General features: G+C 54.9%; 1 protein-coding gene across 1 annotated transcript in view; it reads right to left on the bottom strand.

Annotated features, from left to right (window-relative positions):
• Nucleotides 1-26,398, bottom strand: part of SYNPO2 (synaptopodin 2) — a 136,345-nt gene that overhangs the window by 34,780 nt on the left and 75,167 nt on the right. The window contains exon 2 of the mRNA XM_036303272.1: nt 3,700-3,851. Coding sequence (XP_036159165.1) covers nt 3,700-3,851 — 152 coding nt within the window. The remainder of the gene's footprint in view (nt 1-3,699; nt 3,852-26,398) is intronic.

Below are 26,398 nucleotides of genomic sequence, written 5' to 3' on the forward strand. Positions count from 1 at the left end.
GCAAAGTGGGACACTCCCAGCTCTCTGCCAGGGCATGACTTTATTTTGAAGGAACTAAAGTCTCAGCAGGACCTTTGACCTCCCTGCGAACTGCCTGGAAGAACTGAGGCAGAATCGATACCTGGTCCCGGAACAGGGCTCTCGCTGGAGGTCTACAGAGAACAGGGGCTTGGGTGGGGTGGGGGAGTGCGGGGGCGGTGCTGGAGGAGCCTGGCCATGAGACGCCTCACTTTGAGGCCCAGCGAACATTTGTTTATTAAACATTTGCTCCTTCCTCCCCTTTGAAGTCCAGACCACTTCCCCATCCCCTTAGCTCTGGGGGCACGCACGCCCAGCCTGCCTTGGGACCACTGGTCTTAATGAACCCTGGACATCCAACCGTAATTACATTTGGCTATTTGCTCCTGCTAATCTGTCTTACATCGATTTAATTCTTAGGCCAGCCAGAAGAACCTAGAGTAAAATTTCCTGCTCCCCAACACATAATTATATAATTTAGAAAAACATCTTATTTTAATGAAATTTAAGATAATAGAGGCTTAATGATGAAGAAGTGTTTTAGGACCGCCTGACCCAGCTATCTCTGGGCAATTGTCCAGGAAAAGTAAACCAGTTGCCTTTTAGTGATAGAGGACAGTTATGTGAATGGGAGAATATTTTCATTCCAGGAAACAGCATTCAGATACCAGAGTGGTGATGGTGATGGTGGTGGTGATGGTGATGGTGATGGTGGTGGTGATGGTGGTGGTGATGGTGGTGGTGGTGGTAATGGTGGTGGTGATGATAACGGTGATGGTGGTGATGGTGGTTGTGATGGTGGTGGTGGTGGTGATGGTGGTGGTGATGATAACGGTGATGGTGGTGATGGTGGTTGTGGTGGTGGTGATGGTGGTGATGGTGGTGGTGGTGATGGTGGTGGTGATGATAACGGTGGTGGTGGTGGTGGTGATGGTGGTGGTGGTGGTGATGGTGGTGATGGTGGTGGTGGTGGTGGTGGTGATGGTGGTGGTGATGATAACGGTGGTGGTGGTGGTGGTGATGGTGGTGGTGGTGGTGATGGTAGTGATGGTGGTGGTGGTGGTGGTGGTAGTGATGGTGGTGGTGGTGGTGATGGTGGTGGTGGTGGTGGTGGTGGTGGTGGTGATGGTGGTGGTGGTGGTGGTGGTGGTGGTGGTGGTGATTGTGATGGTGATTGTGATGGTGGTGGTGGTGATGATGACGGTGGTGATGATGGTGATGGTGGTGGTGGTGGTGGTGGGGTGGTGATGTTAATGGTGGTGGTGGTGGTGGTGGTGGTGGTGGTGGTGGTGATGGTGGTGATGGTGGTGATGAGGATGATGACATGATGACTGCCTTTTGGTGGGTATTAATTTGAGATTCCGTTTTCAATATCATCAGTTACTTATTTGGTAAAGTCAAAGTACTTAAGAGAAAATAATAGTCATGGTCCCATTTACTGAAAGTAGCAGAGAACCAGTCCGATGATGTGTGACAGTAAATATGTGTCTGAGACTCAGCTTTAAAGCACCCGGGGATTTTCCCAGGAGGCACCGCAGCCAGACAGGACCTAGTAGGGAAAGTGCCAGCCACAGCGTGTTCCGGGGAGCCGGCCTCACTGTGGCAGTGGAGGCACTAAAAAGGGAACAAACCAGAGAAGGCATCTCCCCTTGTGGACGTGATCAAACCTTCGCGGAGATGGAAGTGCTCAGAGAGCGGGGCTCTGTGCAGGGCCCTGGCACGCGGACTGCACGCCGCAGCCTTCCTGCTGGGTCCTCGCCAAAGCACGTGGCGGTTTATACATAAGTAGGAGCCTGAGGGCTTGCACACTGGGCTCGATGGAAAACATTTAGGTGGGAGATGCTGAGAGTAAAGTGAGATTTCTTTTATTTTCAGAAGGTTTGGGCCACATGAGTCGTGTTTGTATAGAAGTGGAATCAGACCTGGCCTGTGTTACTCAGTGGTTAGAGCATCCGCCCGTGCATCAAAGGGTCTCAGGTTTGATTCCTGGTCAAGGGCAAATACCTGGGTTGCAAGTTGGACCCCCGGCCCTGGTTGGGGCATGTGGGGAAGGCAACTAATCGATGTAGCTCTCTCATATGGATATTCCTCTCTCTCTCTCACTCTCCCTTCCTTCCTTCCCTTCTACTCTCTCTGTAACAATGAAAAAATATCCTCAGGCGAGGACTCCCAACAGCAACAACAAACAAACAAAAAACAAAACCAGCCTGGCCGGTGTGGCTCAGTGGCTGAGCATCAACCTATGAACCAGGAGGTCATGGTTTGATTCCCAGTCAGGGCACATGCCCAGGTTGCAGGCTCGATCCCCAGTGTGGCGTGTGCAGGGGGCAGCCAATCCATGATTCTCTCTCATCATTGATGTTTCTCTCTCTCTCTCTCCCTCTCCCTTCCTCTCTGACATCAATATTAGAAAGGGGGAAATGAGATCACACTGAATGCAACCAGCGGGGGCCCTCCGACTCGCCCAGGAAGGCTCCCTCCAGGGTCCAGGGCTTTTCTGTCTGGAGTTATTACAACGCGATGTCAGTCTCCCTGCAAAGCTGGTGTGGCCAGGGCTGTGGTTTGCACACAACGGAAGTGTGGATGCTACTGTTTGTGTGTGTGTGATTGCTCCCATTGTTTTATTGTTTAGAAAAAATATATATATTTTGCTCTAGCCAGTTTGGCTCAGTGGATAGAGTGTCGGTCTGCAGACTGAAGGGTCCCAGGTTCGATTCTGGGCAAGGGCACATGCCCGGGTTGCGGGATTGACCCCCAGTATGGGGCGTGCAGGAGGCAGCCAATCCATGATTCTCTCATCATTGATATTTCTATCTCTCCCTCCCTCTCCCTTCCTCTCTGACATAGAATATATTTTTAAAAAATAAAATCTATTTTGATTGATTTTTAAAGAGATAGGGAGAGAGAAACATCGATGAGAGAAAACATTGATTTGCTGCCTCCTGCATGGCCCACACTGGGGATCGAGCCCGCAGCCCAGGCACGTGCCCTGACCGGGAATCGAACCTGTGGTCTCTGGGTGCATGTGTCGACGCTTAGCCACCGAGCCACACTGGCCAGGGACCCCCATGTTTTCTTTTGTTCCTATGTTTAAACTTTACTTCTGCATTTTTAAGCAATTAGTGGGGAGGAAGGGTATGGGGAGATAAAATTAACAAGAGATTTGCGTTGATAGTCCAAAACCTTTATTCTAATCACCCAGATATTGGTTTTGCGGAGGTTCTGGCCTCAGGAATCTGGCTGCTTTAAGGCTTTTGTTGTTGTTCTCCTTCTCCTGGACATTTCTTTCTTGAAAAAGTTAGTGTGTGGTGTAATGTTTGCTATTTAAATGTTTTTAATCCATCTGTGAATTATACATCGGTGGTCCTGACCCACCACAGAACCTGGATCTGGAAGGACTAAATTATGTTCAACATGCTGAGCTGTCTAAGGAACTAGTTTTAAATAACTGAGGTTTCCAATGAAGTTCTTGAAACAAAGATTTCCAAGTTAATTTTCAATCACCCAGAAAATTCAGTGGGTCAAAGCCATCAGCTCTCAGACCCTGTGGCCCTCCTGTCTGCCTCACTGACCTCCACAGGGCACCCACGTTTATGCGTTTATGTGTCGGAGGCTGTCCCTGTCCCAGCGGCGTGCAGGGCGAGTCCCCCCCACTCCCACCCCACCCCCAGGCTCTCCTACCGTTTGACGAGCATGTGCAGCGAGTCGGCCACGCTCTCCATGAGCCGGATGACCTGCGGGTAGGTGAGGTCCGCACACGGGTTGCCGTTGATGGAGACCACTTCATCCCCCTCACAGAGCCCAGAGCCCGACGCTTTGCTCTGGCTGCGGATCTGAGTGGAGCAAACAGGAGGCGACGATTAGAATCATCAATGTGTGCACACCATGCGCCTTCTCCGAGAGATGGGTCTGGGCCCGGCACGTGGATCTGCAAGCTGGAGAAGCAGCCCTGGCTTCATTCACTGTTAACCTGTGAGACCACTTTCCACATGTTACACTTACATACACACACACATGCAATGTAGTAATGTAGTGTGTACCATGTCAGCCCTGGCCTCATCCACCTGCTAACCTGTGAGACCACCTTACACATGTTACACACACACACACACACACAAACACACACACACACACAATGTAGTGTATACCATGTCAGCCCTGTCTTCATCCACCTGTAACCTGTGAGACCACCCTACACATGTTACACACACACACACACACACACACACACACACACACACAATGTAGTGTGTATCATGTCAGCCCTGGCCTCATCCACCTGCTAACCTGTGAGACCACCTTACACATGCTACACACACACACATACACACACACACACACAGTGTAGCAATGTAGTGTGTACCATGTCAGCCCTGGCTTCATCCACGTGTAACCTGTGAGACCGCCTTACACATGTTACACACACACACACACACACACACACACACACACACACACAATGTAGTGGATACCGTATCAGCCCTGGCTTCATCCACCTGTAACCTGTGAGACCGCCTTACACATGTTACACACACACACACACACACACACACACACACACACGTGTATTATGTCAGCCCTGGCTTTATTCACCTGTGAGACCACCGTACACATGTTCCACTACACACACAATGTAGTGTGTACCATGTCAGTCCTGGCTTTATGTTCACCTGTTAACCACCATCTTACACACGGTCCACTCCCCCCCACCACACACACACACAATGTAGTATATACCACCACGATGTCCACATTGAATTCATATCATTGTAAATAAACAGAAAAGGAGAGAAAATCTATTCTAGAAGAATGAGAGTAAAGAAATAAAAAGCAGTGAGGAGTGGGGAGATGTTTTTAAATCGAGCACATGCTAGAAAGAACCTTGTCACATTGTGAAGGCTGACCCAATCGGGAGTGACTTCTCCCACTCAAATAAAATTTAAAACCCGGTCGCACTGCAGATGAACAAACCCAAGCATCGAGGGTAACGAGATGGCCAGGGCATTAAGGATTATGTCAAAGGAAGGAATCCCTTTGAAACCAACTATTTAAGAGTTAGGACTAGGCAAACTTTGGCCAAAAAAAAGGAAAGAAAAAGGTTGTGTAAAAATCAAACAGCCGAGCTCTAAGGATAATGTGCCGCCTGTAAGGATGTGGAAGAGAACGGATCAGAATAAAACCTGGGCACACTGTCAGGCCCGGGAGGAGAGAGATGTGGGAATGACAGCAGAGGCTCCCCTGGGCCCCCTGTGAGGAGTGACTGGAAGTGATACATGTGTCATTGTGCCAACAAGAGTGTTGGGCTGGTCACTGTCCCTCTGCCCTTCCAGGTCCAGTCCCTCCCCTCCCCAGCACTGCCTCATGGCCGAGTTCCCATCACACTGGCTCCTGGCTGGGCCTGGCCAATGGGAACCCCAGTAAGAGATCAAAGAAGGAGAGGAAAGGGGAGTCAGGCAGGTGTGCTCCCAACTTACCTACTGGTCTGCTGGCCCACAGCTCTCTGACACTCCAGCTTCTGTGTGTCTGTCCCCCCAGGCCTGAGCTCTTGTCCTGGGCTCCCCACACCATCTCCCATGTGCAGGCCCACAGGGAACAGGAGCTTCTGCTCTTTTTTATTTTAAATACTAGAGGCCCAATGCACGAAGATTTGTGCAAGAGTGGGCCTTCCTTCGCTGGCTGCCCGCACCGCCTTTGCTCCTGCCCAGAGCCGCCTTTCTGCCTTCCCACGCTGCCCAGAGGCCCAGAGCGGCTGGGGTAGTGCAGAACGCCTGAGTCCCACCCCACCCCCGGCCGCTCAGCACCTATGTATGCAAATAAACCTGCCATCTTTGTTGGGTTAATTTGCATACTCATCCTGATTGGCTGGTGGGTGTCGTGAAGGTATGGTCAATTTGCATCTTTCTCTTTTATTAGTGCAGATAATTTTATTGATTTCATGGAGGAAGGGAAAAGGACTGAAAGATAGAAACATCAATGATGAGAGAGAATCATGGATCAGCTATAACCCGGGCATATGCCCTGACCGGGAATTGAACCATGACCTCCTGGTTCACAGGTCGACACTCAGCCACTGAGCCATGCCAGCCAGGCTCTAAGTCTTTTTCTTTGGAGTATCCCTGAGACCTCACTGCCCACCTCCTGCACCCCCAGCTGCTCCTCCCTCTCAGTGCCTCACTCTGTGCTCAGACGATGTGACTCAGAGGTCATGGAAATGGAAATTTACCAAACGCTACGTCCTCCTGTTCATGGCCTCTGGGCCTGGTCAGGAAGGACTCCCTCATTGCAGCCAGTGAAAATGGAAAGCTAAGGCTCCGGGGAAATATAACGTTACTTCCATGTCATAGCCTGAATCTGAGACGCACATCAGCCATGCTACTTTAGGTTCATGAATAAATAATTACCTGGCAAAATGAGAAAGTTCCTTTTGCTCTTATTAGGGCTTCATGTCCAGGCCTGGTGGATGGAGTAGGAAGCACGCTGGCTTGGGGTGTGACTGCCATGCCCACAGTGCCACCTTCCCCACCCACAGTGCCAGCTTCCACACCCGCAGTGTCAGCGTTCACACCCACAGTGCCAGTTTCCACATTCACAGTTCCAGCTTCCCCGCCCCCAGTGCCAGCATCCACGCCCACTGTGCCAGCGTCCACGCCCACAGTGCCAGCGTCCACGCCCACTGTGCCAGCGTCCATGCCCACTGTGCCAGCGTCCACGCCCACAGTGACAGCGTCCCATCAGTGACACGGGCCTTCTCTCCTGGCTGTGTGTCTGTGTGTGAGTCGTAGACAAGTCCGCTGGGGAATGCCAGAGCAAGTGGCAGAACCAGGACAACTTCCTTCTTAAGCCACACTCCCCACCATTACACGCATGACGAAGGAGAGAGAGGGCAGGCGTCCAGCCCTGTGCCTGCAGGAGGCTCCTCGGACCCCACACTGCGCGGCTCAGACCTGAGACGGGGAGGATGAGCGAGGGGATCGCGGCCAGAGGCAGCTTCTGCGATGGAGACGAGTCCATGGGGTGGCGAGCAGACCAGGACTGAGCGCTCTTTCAGAACCCCAGCCCTCCCCAGGGGCTCGGCAGGCCTCAGCACAGCTCTCCTCCTGGAGACAAGGCTTCAGGGGCGCCCAGCGGCTCCTCCGCGGAGCCCAGGCAGGCCATGTGCCCCGCTGCCCTGAGAGCCGGTCACCAGGCCCCCAGGAGGCGATGATGGCGGCAGCTCAGGTTGTAGCAACTAGCAGCTAACCCCCTCTGCACGGCCTGCTCCCCAACTCTGACATCCAACCTCAGGTCCTGTTGGGGAGTGGGGGGCTCCTAGCACGAAGCAAAGAACAGTGTGACACTTTTAGGGCGACAAGGACCAGAACGAGAGGGAATAAAAGCAGAAACGACCCGGCCCGGGAAACATGGCTCAGTGCTTGAGCATCGACCTATGAACCAGGAGGTCAGGGTTCGATTCCCCGTCAGGGCACATGCCCAGGTTGTGGGCTCCATCCCAGTGTGATTCTCTCTCATCATTGATGCTCTATCTCTTGCTCCCTCTTCCTCTCTGACATCAAAACTATATTAGAGCCGAAGCCGGTTTGGCTCAGTGGATAGAGCGTCGGCCTGCAGACTGAAGGGTCCCAGGTTCGATTCCGGTCAGGGGCATGTACCTGGGTTGCGGGCACATCCCCAGTGGGAGATGTGCAGGAGGTGGCTTATCGATGTTTCTCTCTCGTCGATGTTTCTAACTCTCTATCCCTCTCCCTTCCTCTCTGTAAAAAATCAATAAAATATATTTAAACAACAAAAGAAAACTATATTAGAAAGGAAACCAGCAGTGACCCAAGAAGCCTAGGCATCCCAGGCCTGAGCACAGCCACGCAGCAGTGAGCGGGAAGAGGGACCGCGAGGAGGAGGAAGGGCGTCAGGGCCCTGGCCAGTTTGGCTCGGTGGATAGAGCGTCAGCCTGTGGACTAAGGGGTTCCGGGTTCGATTCTAGTCAGGGGCATGTACCTTGGTTGTGGGCTCATCCCCCATGGGAGGTGTGCAGGAGGCAGCTGATCGATGTTTCTCTCTCATCAATGTTTCTAACTCTTGATCCCTCTCCCTTCCTCTCTGTAAAAAATCAATAAAATATATTTTTTTAAAAAAAAAAAAGAAGAGGGATCAGTGAGTAAGAACTCTGACTGACAGGTGAGCAAGTCAGCAGATAGCCAGCGGCAGGGGGACGGGGTTGTGCAACTTCTGCGCCAGCTCCTTCCAGGTGCCGGGGGGTCGCCGCGGGGAGAAGACAACCCGTGTGTCCCTGACGCCCCTCCCGCTGGCCCCTGGCTGATCAGGTGCCCGCTCAGCGGGTGAAGCTCAGGCCACCTGCGCCTGGACCGAGTGGCAGAGAGAGGCCGGGCCTCGCGGGCTCGGTGCTGAGGGCGCCCAGCTGGGAGGCACTTTGCTGTGGACACCGTGGGCCACCGGCAGCGTCTCAGTCCCGGGCCAGGCCAAGGCGTGACCCCGAGGCCCAGTGCCGGCCCGTGGCTGCCTGACCCACAACCGTGCCCGTCCCGGGTGACCCGCGGTGGCTGCTGTCGGAAGCCATTCTCGGAGACCCTGCCCCCTGCCCTCAACCCCGTGGGCATCACCCCGTCCCTTTGTGACAGAATAAGCAGGTGTCCATTCCCTGCACGAGCCCTGGACCCAGCTGGACAGCAGTGCGGGCAGACAGGAGGCAGAGGAGAGGGCCTGGGTCTCGGAGGCAGAGAGGGAGGAGGGGTGCAGGCTGTCAGGGCGGGGGTATGAGAGGGGCGGGCAAGGGTTCGAGGTCACTGTCTCCATGGAAGAAGGAGGGGCTGAGGGAGGCGGGGGCACTTGAGGGCGATGAAGGAAGTGCAGGCCAGCCGCTGGGGAGATGGACTAGGAGAGCGCCTGGGGGCCGCGAGGGCAGGGGAGGGACGGTGAGGGATGGCAGGGGACTGTCGCGTGCAGGGGTGTCTAGAAGGAGAGCTGACGGGGAAGGAGGAGGCTTCCCTCCCCAGAAGCATCATCTCAGGTGCGGGGAGAACTGGGTGAGGGTTGGGGCACCCGTCCTCTGCCTGAACACGGCGTGTCGGCGTGGGGTCACTGTGCAGACAGAGGCAGCTGGGGTTTCCGGGCCGTCGGCGCCTCAGCTCCCACCCCAGGCCTGTGGTGGAGCCTGGGCCGGAGCCTGGACGCCTCTGCTCCGGTCCCTGTGCACACCCAGACACTCGGCAGTGTCGTCTCCCCCGAGGGTCCAGTCGCCATAAAAGCAGAAAGCATTCCTCAGCCGCCTGGACAGGCTCCCGGAGCGAACCAGGACTTCCAGGCGCGAGGCCCCTCCACGCTGCGCCCTAGGAATGCGCGCCCCGACGTGGCCCCACGGGCAGAGCTACGCGTGATGCCGCTGCGAGCTGTGAGCAAGGAGAGAGCGGCCACGTGCTGCAGGAGCGCAAGGACTAATATGGAATGGTATTCTCTGCTCCCGGCGCCTGGGGAGTGTACGCACCAGCTCCTCCAGGACGGGGGCAGCCTGGCCGCCTGCTTTCTGTCGGGTGGGACGGTGAGGGCTCCGTGCCGAAGGCTCCTGGGCCAGGCAGACACGTTGTCTAAGCATTTAGACAGAACATGAGACAGTGCTTTTAAAGGGCTCATTACAAACACGTGTAAGCCCTGGCTGGCGTGGCTCAGTGAGTAGAGTGTCAGCCTGCAGACTGAATGGTCCCGGGTTCGACTCCCCATCAGGGCACATGCCCGGGCTGCGCACTTGATCCCCGGTGTGGGGCGTGCAGGAGGCAGCTGATCAATGATTCTCTCTCATCACTGATGTTTCTATCTCTTTCCTCCCTCTCCCTTCCTCTCTGAAATCAATACAAATATATTTAAAAATAACAACAACCAGAACAAAAAAACATGTTTAAAATCTAAAAGATTAGACAAATAAGTGGCCGGAGGACTCAGAAAAGAGAGAAGCCTTAGAGCCCGTGTCTGGGTCCCCCACATCCGCGTGTGTTTGTTCCCCCACACTCACTAGCTGCAGCCCCACCTGGCCAGGGTCCGGCTCCCCACAGCCCCTCAGGCCAGCCCCAGAGTCTGTGCGTCGCCAACATGCAGCAACACTAAAGCTCATGTCACCCCCGCATCACAGTGTCGGGACCTTTCTCAGTCTGTTTGCTCAATTGTGTGCAATGCTAACCAGCTTTCTATCTGGTCACGGGAATGAGAAATGGCGAGAGAAACATGCTCCCCACCTAAAGAAAGCTGCTATAGTTCATGCATCACCAAAGCCAGGGGCGGGGGACACATTTAAAAACACACAAAAATCTGAAATAAAAAGACTCAGGACACTGGGGTCATTTAACGAAAGTGGAAAACTCTCCCATGCTCAAAGGGACTCGGTGCCTCCCTTGGATTCCAGGAAATGATGGGCATTAACAGTAACAACCCCGAGTCATTCAACATGTTCAAAGCACCATTAGGTGACCAATTTGATGAGGAAACACAGGTGATGCCTTGTCCAGAGGCGGCCCGGGGAGCCCTGCCGTTTGGGGTCACCTGCGCCCAGCACCTGATACAGGTGGGATGGGGCGGAGGCCTGGCCTGGGGTCCGGACTCCCTGCTGCTGTCGGTGCTTTCACTGGACTGTTCAGCCTCAGACCCTGACCAGCTCTTGCGTGTCCAGAGGGTGTTGTGTGTGGACGCCCCACCCGTAGCTTGGTCCTCAGACCTGCACCCTGTCCGCCTGACCTGGAGAGACATTCCCTCCACAGGTTGCTCCCCCGTAAATCTACCGGTAAAGAGGACAGACCTCAAGTGAGAAACGTTCTCCAAATGAAAGAGCACAGACCTTGATTACAAACTAGTGGCCCGGTGCACGAAATTCGTGCGCATTAAAGGGGGATTAATTAGAGGAAATATTTTAATATTGCGATTTGCCCTTTCTCTATAATAGAAGTGTCAGAGATGAAAGAAAATTAGTAAAATGTATATGAAAATCTTCCTCCTGTCAGAGTCTGGGGTGCACCATGGGACCCAGAGTCAACTCCCCGCCCACCCACGTGCACCTCAAAATCAAGCGAGACCCAGACCTGGCTGCCCCCCCCCCCCCCCCGATTGGGCTAGATCCAGACCTGGCCAGTCCCACCCTTGTCAAGCCCTGCTGGGCAGGGGGTGCAGCCTCAGGTCCCCCGTCAAGCTCCACTGGGTGGGGGGCATGGCCTGAGGTTCCCCAACCCAGCACTGGGGCCGGGGGGCACACCTTGAGGTCCCCCATCAAGCCCTGCCAGGTGGGGGGTGCAGCCTGAGGTCCTCTGTCAGTCCCCTGTCAAGCCCCACAGCGGGGGGGAGGGGGTTGAGAGGTGCAGCCTCAGGTCCCTGCTGATTGCTCGTTAAGGCTCATTACGGGAACTCGGCCTCCACTGTGGGTACAGCCATCTTGTGTTACAGAAACCCCCGCCCCTGGTGGGCGCCACCATCTTTGTGGTGGAGTGACGGACAATTTGCATATTCCCGCTTTATTAGATAGGATGGGTGCATGCTGTCCTTTCGCTCTGGGCATGAAGGTTATTGGCAAACGGGAGGTTTACCTTAACTCGGCACCTGCTCCTGTGACAGGAATTCCAGTTGTCAGGAGCCATTTCCTCCTCAGGGGAATGGAGGGATTTCTTCAGTTCCTAATCCTATGCTTTGTCAGACTGTGCCACCCACACACGTACATGCACATGCACATGCACACGCATGCACACATACATACATAATTCTATGCTTTGTCAGACTGTGCCACCCACACACACCCACACATGCACATGCATACACACACATGTACATACTTCTATGCTTTGTTAGACTGTGCCATACACACACATGCATATACATACATACATATACACTTCTATGCTTTATTAAACTGGACCACACACATACACATACATACATGCATACATAATTCTATGCTTTGTTAAAGTGTACCACACACACATACACATGCATACATACACACTTCTATGCTTTGTTAAATTGGACCACACACGTGTGTGTACACACACATACATGCATGCATAATTCTATGCTTTGTTAAATTGGACCACACACACACATACATACACATACACACATACATACATAATTCTATGCTTTGTTACACATACATACACACTTCTATGCTTTGTTAAACTGTTCCACACATATGTGCACACACATACATACAAATACACACACACATACACAGATACATACATAATTCTATGCTTTGTGAAACTGGACCGCACATATATGCACACACATACATATAAATACACACATGGACACACATACACATGCATGCATGCACACACGTGCATATATATGATACCTATCACGGTGTTTCTCCTCTAGAGACATATACACAATGTGGCTGAGGTTTTGATGGAAGAAGAGTGACCAGCACAGAGTACACATGCTCTGCAGTTGTAACCTGGGAAAGCGGGCTGCACAGTGTGGTGTTAAGAGGGACCTGGGGAGTCAGTGCCGGCTCTGTCCTCGCAGGACCGATGGTGCCACCCCCCAGCCGGGACATGCTGAGTGATCTGGTGGCAAAAGGAGCAAATCAGCTGCCCGGGGCCTGGAAGTTCATCCAGGACGGCCCCCAGCCAGGTCGTTAAATGCTGCACCACCGCCTGAGCTGCCGGAATTCCCCTCACTGGGCTGTGGAGTCAGAGTGCGTGTCCCGAAGCATCAGTTCTCAAGTGTTTTGCTCTGTGGACCCCCTTTCATTATTAAAAATGATGGAGGACTTCAAATGAATTTTGTTCTTGTGGGTCCATCTGGTGGTAGTTACCATCCTATCTAATAAAGAGGGAATATGCTAATTGACCCTCACGCCATCGCAAAGATGGCGGTGCCCACAGCCAATAAGAAGGGAATATGCTAATTGGCTGCCCCGCCCTCAAAGATGGTGGCACCCACAGCCATAAGATGGTGATGCCCAGTACCCTCAGCCCCACTGGGGCAGCAAGTGTGCCTGCCTTCAGAGTTCCCCTAGTCCCCTCAGCACCCCAGCCTCCCAGGGCCACCTGAGGCTCAGGTAACCAGGGCTGGCCAAGGCTTGTGCTGCCAGCAGTGGCAACAGCAGAGGTGTGATGGGGCATCGCCTTCCCCTGATCACCAGGTTACCTCCCACCCTGAGGGCTCCCGGACTGTGAGGGGGTGGCAGGCCAGGCTGAGAGACCCCCCTTCAGTGCATGAATTTTCATGCACCGGGCCTCTAGCATTAAAAATAAAGGGCAAGGTATTTAAAATGTTGGTTCAATAATCAATTTTAAAATAACAGGTAAGTTAACATAGATACTTAGCTTTTATGCAAAATAACCATGTTTTTAAAAACTGAGCTGACTTAGGGGAGGGTGGCATTGTTTTCCATCTGTAAGCTCTTCACGTCTGAGCTCAGAGAAGGCAACTGGGTCTCCCTGTTCTGCGCCCCGTGTTCTCGCTGTCCTACCCCCCTGCCCCCGCCCCCCATGGGGACTGCAGGGTGGGCAATCCTGCCTCATGCAGACACAGCTGGAATGGGAGCAGTGCCATCTTTTCACGTCATTTTGAACACTCTTCTCGATGCTACATCAACTCAGACAGGTCGCTCCTAAGCCGCCAGTGGGAGCTGAGCGCAGCGTCGCACTTTTCCCCTTGGTCCACTCTGCACCTTGCACGGCTCTTTACCCCCGGCCGACCTGCCACATCGCGCCCTGCTCGTCCGGAAGCACTGAGTCATGAGCTGCACCGATCTGCTAAGTGCAGGCATAGTTCACCGTACAGTACACACAGCCACACTCCTAGCTCCGTCTGACCTCATCAAGCAGCTGTCACATGCACGGGGACAAAGCTTTCGGACTGGAGGGGGCACCTTGTATCTGCATCTTTCAGGAGCTTCCCAGGGACCCAAGGCCTAGTCTTTCACTATTTTCTACAAAACAGGCAAGGAAATATGTTTGGGACAACCATTTCCATGTGTGTGTGTGTGTGTGTGTGTGTGTGTGTGTGTGAGAGAGAGAGAGAGAGAGAGAGAGAGAGAGAGAGAGAGACAGAGAGACAGAGAGAGAGAGACAGAGAGAGAGAGAGAGAGAGAGAGAGGCAAGAAGGCAGATCTTTACTGAGTGACCTTCTTCCCCGCGATCATATTATCAACTCTATTAAGCTTCAAATAACCATATTTTTCAAGGAGACGAGCCGCTGAGTTTATGATCATTATTATAGATTTTTTGCATGGTCTTTAACTGTATAACTTTAATTGTTCTCAGAACTAAGATGCTCCAAAGCCCAGCCTCTCTGGACAGAGGCGCAGACACAGTGTAGGCTGCTAACACCGCTGATACGGAAAAACCAGAACCCAGATTTCATCCCTGCGCGGATCATGCGGGCAAATCACCAGCTCCGGAAAGCACATGTGCAGCATGGAGGGACCTGGAGAGTATCACGCTTAGTGAAATAAGCCAAACTGAGAAAGACACACGTCACATGAGCTCACTTATTGGTGGAATCTAATGAGCAAAATGAATTGACCAACAAAATAAGACCTGAAGCCGGGAGGCATGGACCAGACTGAGATTCCTCGATGTGGAGTTGGCGGGTAAGAAGAGATAAAGAACTTATATACTTATAGGCATAGCCATGGGCATGGGCAATGGGGAGGGGGGGAGTCCTGGGGGGGTAGGAGCTGGGAAGAGGGGGGAAAACAGGGGGTGGGAGATATCTGTAGTACCATCAACAATAAAACATTTTTTTAAATAAATAAATAGATAAATAAAAAATACATGTGTAGCCTCTGGCCATACAAAGAGCTCCAAGTACCATTGATTTACCTTGACAATAACCTTAATTCTCCAGCTGGTCACAAAATGTAACAAGAGGAAGACCAGGGATAACCATTAATTCTTGGTTTTCATTTGAAATTTCATCATTCGAAACTAAATATGATGAAATTTCAATTTCCTCTCTGTTATTACATAAACCTGAAACCAAGAGATGGAATTACCAAGTGCTTGTTTTATAAGAAAAACGATCTCCATGTTAATTAAATTAGTTGTGCATACTTGAAGGAAATGAACTGGTACAATGGCAGATACGTATGTTCAAGTATTTTAATGAGTTACAGTTAGCATAGAAACACAACAACCTATAGAAATTATGTTTTTAAAGGACAAAAGAAACCATATTAATTTCTTGAGACAAGGGCTTTCTTAATTTTACAAATTGTTTGTGAGAAAATGTAAGCAATATTGAGTCTCGTGCTCCTCCTTTGAAAGAATTTGGCTCCTCGCTAAAGGAAAGCTATGAACAACACCACAGTGAAGTTTCTACTGGATGTATCTACTGTAAAATGAAACACTTCAAGTATCATAAAGAAAATAGAAAATGAACAGCCAGCATGATCCTTTGGGAATTATCTAGAATTTTATTATTTTTTCTGTTTTAAAAAATCTTTACTGTTGAAAGTATTACAGATGCCCCCCCTTTTTCCCCATTGACCCCCTCCACACCAGCCCCGCCCACCCAGGCCTTCACCACACTATAGTCTATGTTCTTGGGCTGCATATGTATGCACGTAAGCATTGTTTTATATCCGGCCATTAGCAGTGCACCCCACTCTGTATGACGTTCTCCTTTGATCGGACAGTATTTGATGGGGTCAGTACCTCACAATCCTATTGCTAATCTCTGGGCTTGGTGGACAGGGAAATTCTCACCACCTGCCTGATTTCTGAGTGAGCAGGTGAAGGTCTAGTTAAGCAAACACGAAGGTGCTGTTTGATGTCAGCATATGTCCCTCATCTCCAGGCAGTATATCCTATATAATAAAAGCCCAGCAACCGAATGGTGGAACAAGTGGAATGACCGGAATGACCGCGGCCCCTCGCCTTGGCCAGCCCTGCCCCTGAGTAGGCCCCCCCCCCCACTCCGATCAGGTGCGGGGCCGGCTGGCAAACCACTCACAGCTCCTCACCCTGGCAGGCCCCGGCAGGCCCTGTCCCCCAGTGGGCCCCACCCCAAATGGGGGCCTCCATCAGGGCAGGCCAGTTGGACCCAACCAGTGCACAAGTTTTTGCACCAGGCTCTAGTAAATGCATAAATGCACATGCATTTCACGTAAAAGACTGTCCTGCACGTGGTTCATTGTGAAGAGGCACTTTTCCTTTCTTCCTTTGCCTCTTTCTCCCTTTCTTTTTGTAAAATATTTTTTTATTGATTTCAGAGTGGAAGGGAGAGGGAGAGAGAGACAGAAACATCAATGATGAGAGAGAATCATGGATCAGCTGCCTCCTGCACACCCCCCACTGGGGATGGAGCCCGCAACCCAGGCCTGTGCCCTGACCAGAATCGAACCCTGACCTCCTGGTTCATAGGTCGATGCTCAACCAGTGAGCCACACAGGCCAGGCTCCTTTGCTCCTTTAACTGCACACGCAGGACCCCAGGGCCAGGCCGCTGCCAATGCCAAGGACACGACAAACACGTAAGGACACCGTTCTGGGGCACAGAGTCTGGGAGGAAAGAACGACAGCTACACAGTGACAGTGACCCCTGACCTCCTGAGATGGACGTGTGAGCGCAGAGGGCAAGGCAGCGTAGATGGAGGAAGAATCCTCCCGTGGGTGGTGGAATAAAGCCCCTCCTCCCCACTCGGCTGGACGCCTGGCCCCACAGACCTGTGCGCAGAGGCCACTCCACAGTGATGGTGCTTAGAGTTTAGGCTGAGGTCTCCGCAGAAGCTGGGAGAGGCTGGGGGGTGAGGGTGGGGGGGAGGATCGGACAAGAAGGCAGGACCCTCCCTGCAAATGCTACACTCGAGTTCTAAGCAGTGGAATGAATGTTTTCACTGGTCCAGCCTGCTGGTCTCTGCTTCCTCTCCTGCCCGCCTCCCTCCCCTGCCTCCCGGACTGCAGCCCTGGCGCTGAGGTCGCAGGCTCCAGAACAAGGCCTGGTGCAGAGGCGGCACACACGTGTGCAGACAGCGTGTCGGCCCCACGCCACGGCGCCCTGGCGGGAGCCACGTCATGGGAGCAACAGTGAGTCCGGGCCGTTCCAGTGACCCGGGCAGGGACCCCGGGCTGCGTTCTGCGTATGTGTCTTCTGCTGCCACCTATATTATTTTATTTTTTTAAATATATTTTTATTGATTTCAGAAAGGAAGGCAGAGGGAGAGAGAGATAGAAACATCAGTGATGAGAACCATTGATCGGCTGCCTCCTGCACTCCCTCCACCAGGGGTGGAGCCCACAACCCAGGCATGTGCCCTTGACCGGAATCAAACTGTGACCTCCTGGTTCATAGGTGGACACTCACCCACTGAGCCACGCGGCCGGGCTTTGCCACATGGTGGTCACTAGCAAGGCCCCCTCTTCTCCGAGGAGCCCAGGGAGAAGGGGTCACTCAGTGTCCATCCTAATCGGGCTCCCCCCTCCGCACAGGGTTCTGGATGTGAAAAACAAAGTAAGGCCAGATGAGTGTGCCCTTCTCTGAGTTCCTTCTTGCCTCGGCACCAGTCCTCAGTCCTGGTCACCCGTGAAGTCACCAACCTTGCTCCCATCACTGCGGTCGCCACACCTCGGCACCATGCTCATCCCCACGCGGGCCTCTCCCGGGGCTCCCCCTGCCCCAGAGCCCTTGCCTTGCCAGGCCCTTTGGGGAAAACAACTTCTTAGGTCAGACACCGAAACCCTTAGAGAACCCCAGGCAACATGCAAAGGCGTGAAGATGGTTGTGGGGGGGAAATTCTTCTCTGTCCAGAGTCCACCCCGCTCCCCAGCCCATCCATCAGTCTGTCCGTCTTTGAATCTGCATTTCCTTCAGAGCCCAGATCCAAAAACCCTTCCCCTTCCCCTTTCCCCCCTCCCCGCCACATAGAAACCCCCAGGCTATGAACTCCTTGTAAGGGGCTTTGGGTTTCTCCTCCTGCACCTCATGGCTTATATTTTACTAGAGGCCCGATGCACGAAATCTGAGCAAGAGTAGGCCTTCCTTCCCCGGCTGCCAGCAAGGCCAGGCACCCCGCCCACTGTGCGAGGACCCACGTCCTGAGCTGTGGCATGGCTCCGGGGGTCCCGCTGAGGAGGGGACCACTTTCCACGGAGCCCAGAGCCTCACTCAGCCAGAACCTGCCACAAGCTGGAGGGAAGGAAGGGGGGAGGGGAGGGAGAAAAGGTGAGACACCTCGGGCTCCCTGTGTGTTGGAACCCACTTCTCAGGCTGCTGGGCTGCAGGGTTGGGGGGACTGAGGAAGTGCCCCCCCCTTTACACGGAGGACGGCTGGACCTGAGAGGGGGCGGCCCCGCTCTCGCTGCACAGCCCGGCACCGCGGGTCCTGATGCCACAGCTCCTTCTCCAGAAGACTCGCGCTTTGAACCCGACAGCGAGGAACAGGCGTGTGAGTCTGTCTGTTGAAACTTTTGTTTCCTGTGTTAACGTAAGAACAGCCACACCTGGGAAGAATTTCTGTGCGTTTATTTGAGCCAAACTGTCCACAATTGCCGGGAAGCAGAATCTCAACGGATTTGGGTATTGCTCTGGAGAATGGCTGCTTTTCACCTATTTTATACATCGCAATCCAAGGAGGAGACGTAGGGGGTCACATGAAATCCATTCGTGACAGGTTAGGGAGGCGGGAGAAAGCAAAGGGGGGACCTCTGTGATTGGATAAAAAGTAAAATGATTGACACGTGCTTCTTTTATTAGGTGGGTGCAGGGTAGTTAACAGTCAGCAATTAACACAATAATAACAATGAAGGAACTTGTGGTCTCTGTCCTGGCACCCAGGGCATTAGGTTGTGCCCTGAGGGGTCCAGAAAAAGGGAAGTTACAAGTTACCCTGACATTTCACGGGGATGCTATCATAGATGCAAAAAGACAGACAGGCTCAGTTAAGGTAAAGGTTGGTCTTGTCAGGGAAGATACCGGCCTAGGCGGTGACTACCCCCCATCACTGCTTTTAGTTAAAGTCTAATTTCAGACCATCCTTGGTGGTGACTCTAGGTCTCTGAGTTTGCAAGGCCCCTGCAGGCCTCCCCTGAGCTGGTCAGGTCAGCATGTGGCCCCTTCCGTCCACACCTACAGTCCTCTGGCTGCCAAGAAGCAAGAATGACAACTTCTAGAAGTTTTCTTACACAATTTTCTCATCTCCGAACCTGGGGAATAATATCTAAAATATACAAGATAACTGAGTTGTCTTTGGTTGTGTCACAAAAGAGGAAATATTTTATCTGTAAAATGTGCCTCCGACTCAGCGGTCATCACGATACAAACAGTGCCTGTTTCCCCGTGAGCACCCGCCGCACTCAGACCTTCCATCAGCGGCGGCGGCGAGGTTTAGAATCTGACCACGCCAGCGAGAGGATGCGACTGAAACACAGATCTATTTAGGGCCAAGTTCAGGGCCGTGTAATGTTCCCCAATTAACTGATAGCTCCTTGCAGAAAAATGTGTTTAGCAAGCACAGGCAGCTAACCAAGTCCTAGATGACCGCGTACTTTCCCAGCTCATGCCGACACCCCACCCCGCCCGCCCTCCGCCGGAACCCTGTCGCCTCGGCCCGAGCCAGGGCCCGGGCAGGGCTTGGAAGCAGGACAGGGGCTGCCGCTGAGCACCAGCCCTGAGGCCATCCGCGGGGATTTTCGGAATGACTTTGGGTAAATGGACTGAGCTCGGCCAGAGCAGCCTGTGGGAGGTATTAGCGCATCGAAGGAGAGAATGTGTCCCTCTGAAGGGTTGTCCAGAAAGAGAAATGGGGAAAGGGTAGGAGCCCACCAGCGGGCCGCCGCGGAGCAGGCATCCAGACCCAGGCCCGCCCTGCCCCGAGCAGGTGCTCCCCGCTGCGCAGGTGGGCGGACGGCCCGCCCAGTGCCCGGTCCCACGCACACACCCAGCCTTCTATGGCCACGGGGACTCTGGGGGAGCGCGGTGAGGGTCAGGGGTGCAGGTTCAGCCTTCCTGGCCACTTGGTCCCACCTCCCTCTCAAGGCATTTCTTTTGAAGAAATGACTCTGGTTCATGACAAAGGCATCTGTTTGAAGACCTCATGGAGGAAAGCGACAGACTGGGCTCACCTGCAGCCACAGCTCCGACAGCCACGGCAGTCAGACCACGGGACACGCTGCCCAGCGTCAGCACCGAGACGCCGCGGGCGGAGAACCTCGCTCCCACCTCCAAGGAGTGGAAAGGAACAGGCTACGTGTACACTTGCTGTGGGCACATTTATTAGTCAGTGACAACAGTGACAGTAAAAGCAATCAGCCAGGGACCTTGGTTACTTGATTAAAACCCAAGCAGGTTTCATCAGAGGGTCGAGGTTGAGCATAACTCCCGTCCAGATAATCCCATTCCAGGGACGGTCATCAGGCTAAGGAACCTGAAGACAGAACGAAACAACCAGAAACCAGACACAAGGGGCACGCTGCTCTGCAGCCCCTGGCACAGCCCACGCTAGACATCCAACTTGTTTGGTGAATGACATGCCATTTCCGGCCACGCTTCTGGTCACATGATCCACGTTTGCCATGGAATTAGCTTTGCCTTTTCCAAAACACTCTGCTTTGTCCCTACACGATGAGATGCTGGGTGCAGAGTCTTTCCAATCATTTTAAAGAAAAGCTCAGCAACCGCCCTGGCTGGTGTGGCTCAGTATAGCACGTCGGCCTGCGGACCGAAGGGTCCCGGGTTCGATTTTGATCAAGGCACGTACCTCAGTTGCAGGCTCCTCCCCGGCCTGGGCCCTGGTTGGGGCAAGTGCAGGAGGCAACCAATGGATGTGTCTCTCTCACATCGATGTTTCTCTCTATCTTTCCCTCTCTCTTCCACTCTCTCTAAAAATCCATGGAGAAATATCCTCGGGTGAGGATTAACAAAAAAGAAAAGAAAACCTCAGCCACCAATCACGAACTCTGTAAACCCCTATGACCACCCCCGATACACACGCTGAGCCACAAGTGCTCACCATCCATCCACCCGACCAACCCTCTGCCACTCCATCCCTTGGTCTGCAAATTCCACGAAGGTCGCGGGTCGGGGGGAGGGGCGCCTCTTTCACACGGGGGCTGCCCTGCCCACACCTGCCTCTCCGGGCTCCCAACTCCCCAGGCCTCTCGTCCTCAGGAAACCTCCCCCCTCAGGCTGCTCACGTGGGCGCCACGCCTGGGCGCCCGACAGGTGCAGCCGATGAGCACCCAGGGCGTTTATAGACCGTGTGGTCCCCCAGCTGTCGCTGAGGTCAGGGGTTTCTGGAAAACTGTGTATTTCTGGCACCTGCCTCATGCCCTGGGCAGTTCACACATCGCCAGCAGGGCCGGGGAGCACTCAGTGGCTCAGGGCGGTGCAGGGACCGGCGGTCAGCGGCCAGGCTCTGGCCGGGTCTCCGCCTGGGTGAGGCTGAGGCGTTAGCCCGCCCCCTACGCCCGCCATAAGTCCAGGGATGCAACTTGCGGACAGTCTGCATTTCAACCCATCAGAATGTAAGCGGACAGTCATCTGAGATGCCTTTACCATTTGGAAAATTCAGAAAAACTTTCCAAGTGCAAATAAACATGTACATATGTAATTGGCTATTTGGGGGGCAAGAGGGGTGGGGGGAGAAAGGACCCTGAAAGCAGTTAAACAGGTTCCCAAGCAGGCACCGTGGAACCCCTCGCCAGGCCGGGGCTCTGGGGGAGGACCCAGGCCAGGCAGTCGGGAGCAGTGGAGGCGGGAGGGGGACTGTGGGGGGGCCTGGGTGGGGCGGGTGGACCAGGGGCAAGGGGATGGGTTGTTGGAGGACATCAGAAGTCCATGCAGACTGGTACAAGCTGCCCGACAATCTGATCCAAGAGAATGCATTTTTCCTTTCGAATTTCAAACTAAACAAAATGAAGGAGGCCTCATAAAGGAGGCAAATGGGTCTAAAGCAGTGGCTCCCAGCGTGGAGCACGCCCTCCCCCCACAGGGGGGGCAATTTGGTGTCTAAGGGGGGCGCCTGGCCCACGCAGCCCGGGCCAGCTCTGCCTTTCCGACCAGTGCCCTGCGCGCAGATAACCACACAGGCCCATCCCGGGTCCCAGAGCCACGGTGCATCGCCAAAGCGGGTTCTGGCCCAGTTCCGCGAGCCCCGTTTGGGTGACCACCTTATCCTGTTTTTTTAAATCAAGGAGAGGAGCCACAGGGCACCCACACCACAGTCTTCTAGAGAAGCGTTCACCGAGGCCGCACCAGCTGTCAGAGTCTGGAGACCATCGGCCCGAACGCCCAACTCTGGGCCCCGCAGCCGTGGCCTCGGGGAGCCGCCTGCGTGTCGGGCGCGGCCCTGGGAGCCTGGTGCTCCCACTGCTCTGGGGAGGGGCTGGAGCCTGAGCCTGGAAGGCCTCATGAGACGGCGCATTGATCAGTTTACACACCATAGCCCCGTTCCTCCTGCCGTCCACCCACTGTCCTTGGACGCACTTTCCAGCTTCAGTTAGAAAGAAACCAGAAGCCAGGCCCCGCCTCCTCGTTCCAAGCAAGTCTATTTTTAGAAGCAGGTGTCACTCAACCTGTCTGTGCAGGGCCCAGAGCCTCTGCTTTTAGGGAAGTGCCTGCCTCCCCAGCCCTCGCCTCGAACCCTCCTCCGGTCCCTGTCCCATCCCCATCAACAGCAAGGACGCCTCCTCTGTCTAACGGCTCCCTTCCCACCACGGAAGGGCCGCAGCCAAACCAAACACCAGGACCAAACGGCAAGTGAGGCGCGACACGCAAGTGGCATGTGCCCACGGATCAGCGCGGGGGTGCGGGCGGGTAACTACAGCGGGTGCACTGCGCGCACTACCTGCCCGAATGACCTGGATCCCACAGCTTTCTGCCCGGGCAACGGGGTCTGAAAAGTGAGGCCTGCGTATAGTAGCAAACCCTTCTGTTGTGTTTGAGCTTGAACTCAGATTCCCCCACTGCGTAGCCTGTGTGGCTTTGGGGAAATGATCGTTCTAGCTACTATTTATTGAGAAATAAGCAACATGCATTTATTACATGTCAGGCACGGGGCTAATGACTCCACATGTCACATAACGTTCCTCAGTCACTTTCCTGTTCTGTAGAGTCATGACGCTAATGTGCCCTTTCCATGTTGTTGTGGAGAGTACGGAAAAAGCACCCTAAACACCTAGACATGGAGTAACTGAATTAAAAAAATGGCTACACGACAAAGAAAAGTGGGACACAGAACCGCCTCTGCTGGCCTATTTATTTTTAAATATATTTTTATTGATTTCAGAGAGGAAGGGAGAGGGTAAGAGAGAGAAATATCAACGATGAGAGAGAATCATTGATCGGCTGCCTCCTGCACATCCCCTACTGGGGGTCAAGCCCGCAACCCAGGCATGTGCCCTTGACCGGAATGGAACCAGGGACCCTTCAGTCCGCAGGTGGACGCTCTATCCACTGAGCCACACCAGCTGGGGCTCTGCTAGTGTATGTCAGCAGCGACCTAATTCTTATCTCCTTAGATTCATCAGCACTGAGTGAAGAGTCTAGAGGTGGTTGTGGTGCATAGCCGGTGTTTTAATAAGCGAAGGAAGTAAGATGAAAAGTAACTGAAGTGCCATTAGCTCTCAATCAAAGTAACATCCCGGAGGATGAGACGCGTGCTGTTCAGTCCCGCCTCCGTGCCCCTTGGGTGGGGCCGCTTATGTCCTGGAGAAAGGCCCTGTCCCTGGGAGAACGTTACCTGGCGCTGTGGTCCAGCCCACGCACGCTTCCCGCAGGCACTTGGATACCTACATGGAACGCATTGCCTCCATCTGCCATGTCGCCTGGAGCAGGGGGCGGGTCACGAGAGCCCTGACGAAGACCCTCTTAGCACAGTTCGGGAGACCGGTGCGGCTTTATGAGTGAGACACAGAGCACGTTAGCCACCCGCTGGGCAGACAACAAGCTGCTGGGACTTTCTGGCCCGGCCAGGCAACGTCAGTCGTGCAAAAATGTTCTGTTTCCTGGGCCCTGGGCCCCGCTGGGGCATGGATTTAACGGCCGGTTACGGTGGGGACAGGAGAGTGTACTCGCCCTTTGGCCTTAAATCCCCATGGGACAACCAGCCTAATCCCTCCTGGGAGTGGGCCACCCCCCTGCCACCCATGGTGCCCGCCAAGGGCCAGAGCGGGTGGAAGTGGCCACGTGTGCCCATTATCACCTCCAGCCTGGGACAGCCCGTGCCGTGTCCCATACAAGCCTTGGCATCACCAGTGCCAACAGATCAGAGTCAAGGTTTCAGGCTACTTTTAAGCCCATGAAATCCCAGGAAGAGAGAGGCTGGGGTTTCAGATCTTGTCCCCAGGGTTTCGTGCGGACACGGGTCCTGCGGGTGCCCGGCGACGCTGGAATTCTGGTCTTCAGGGCCCGAGCGGCCTCGCAGAATGTGCCAGGCCCAGGACCCTCGGCCCAGGAATTCCAGCTGCGCCGATGTGTGCACACATGGGACTTGCTTGTTCATACAGAATCACGGACGGGAAGGAGGGGTCTGGGCCGCACATCCATGTGGTGGCTCCTGCGTGGCTTTGACAGCACGAGTGAGAACACGCGTGTCGGTGGATACAGCCCTGCATGGGGCCTGCTGTATGCGATTGCTCTGGGGAGGGTGCTCTGGGCCGTGGCTGGGTTTCTACAGTAACTGAGCCTGAAGAAGGATTTCTGGTTGTGGAGACAAGTCTGTGTGTGCGGGGGCTGGGGGCTGAAGCGAGAGGCTTCCCCAAGGGCCACAGACCCGCCTGCGGGAGTCCCCATTTTACTCCCATGGGAGACAGAGGAGAGCGCCGCGCTGCGGGAGGCACATGCCACGCGCGGAGTCTGGGCCGTGGGTCCCCTGTCGTGGCCGCCCCGCGCCCCTCGCTCTGTTAGGGCCGCAGGTTGTGTAAGCGCCCGTGTCTGTGAGCTCCGCCCGGACCTGGCCCGGCCACACCGGCGGCCGCGGCGGCCGCGACAGAATTAGATCCCAGGTCAGGGGTGAGGTGAGGTCACCGCCCGGCTCGGGCAGCAGATGGTGGACAAGCCCTCTGGGCTGTTGTGAACGGACTGCCTTGCTGAGTGACGGACAGGAGGCGCCCTGGGCAGGCCAGGCGCTGGGGGGCTTCTGGCACTCGTTCTGTGGACACGCCAGGCTTAGGCGGTCTCAGCCTCTCCTGCCCGGATCCTCGCGCCCACAGCCCGCAGCGCAGCAGCGGCCACTGCAGCAGCGGCCACGGGCAAGGAGCGAGGCCGAGGAGAGGGTGACCGCTGAGCTCAGGGCGCCCCTGGGCTCCGTCCCCGCCTTATGCAGCCGTGGAACCAGCACCCGGCGGCCACAGTCCTGTGTGCCAGCGCCTGCTCTGCAGGGACCCGGCTCAGCTGTCAGCCTCTGAAAGGGGAGCTGCCGAGCCAGTTCCAGGAACACGAGGCCCCGGGAGGGGGAGGGGGGGCTGGCGGGAGCACAGGCCCCGGCACACAGGCGGGATCGGCTGAGGAAGCTGCCGGGGGCCTCTGCCCCTAACTCCTTCCCCCTGAGCCCTGCTCCTCCCGTGAGCTGAGGCTTTCAGACTGGCTCCCCGTACAGTCCACCACTCCCACCCCAGACCCTGAGCGGCCGGCCTTCCTGGGGCCCGGGACCCTGCATTTCCAGCCCCCGGGGCCCTGCTGCAGGGCCTGGGACCCAGTAGGAGCACTGGCCTCGGGACCTGAGCTCGTACTCCTTAGCGGCAGGGACAGGCGCCAGCAATGGCACCAAGAGGCCCCGGCCTCACACCGAGCAGCTCTCACCCCAGCAGGGTCTCGGGACCAGTGACATTCAGACGCCATGTCCTGAGACTCCTCCGTGGGAAAAGCATTGAACCAAGGGGGCTACACATACAGAGATGCGCAGTCACAGGCACAGGCATGGGCACGGGTTACCTGGGGACCAGGCTGCCCCGCCCCCCCTGCCCCCCCCCCCCCGGCTCCCCCTGTGGATGCAGCTGGTGCTGAGGCTGAAATGCACAGAGGGGAGGGCTAGGTCCTGAATGCCAGGCACAAGGAAGGCACCGAAGAACTGGGGGCATTGGTGAAGCTGGAAAGAAGGAAGGGGGGGGAGGGAGGAGGAAGAAAGGAGGAAGGGAGGACTGCGTCTGGTCTGAGGAAGGGGCCTCAGGCAGAGGGGAGGGAGGGAGGAGGGAGGGAGGGAGGGAGGGAGGGAGGAGGGAGGGAGGGAGGGAGGAGGAGGGACTGCGTCTGGTCTAAGGGAGGGGCCCAGGCAGAGGGGAGGGAGGGAAGGAGGGAGGGAGGAAGGAGGAGGGACTGCATCTGGTCTGAGGGAGGGCCCAGGCAGAGGTTGGTGGAGAAAGACCTGGGAGTCAGGTCCAGAGGGATGCCTGGTGGGCGTGGCAGTGGGACCGGCGCCAAGGAGGGCGGCCGCAGCCACAGCTTCGGTG

This window comes from Myotis myotis, unplaced genomic scaffold, assembly GCF_014108235.1.
Source record: "Myotis myotis isolate mMyoMyo1 unplaced genomic scaffold, mMyoMyo1.p scaffold_m19_p_36, whole genome shotgun sequence".
Lineage (NCBI taxonomy): Eukaryota > Metazoa > Chordata > Mammalia > Chiroptera > Vespertilionidae > Myotis > Myotis myotis.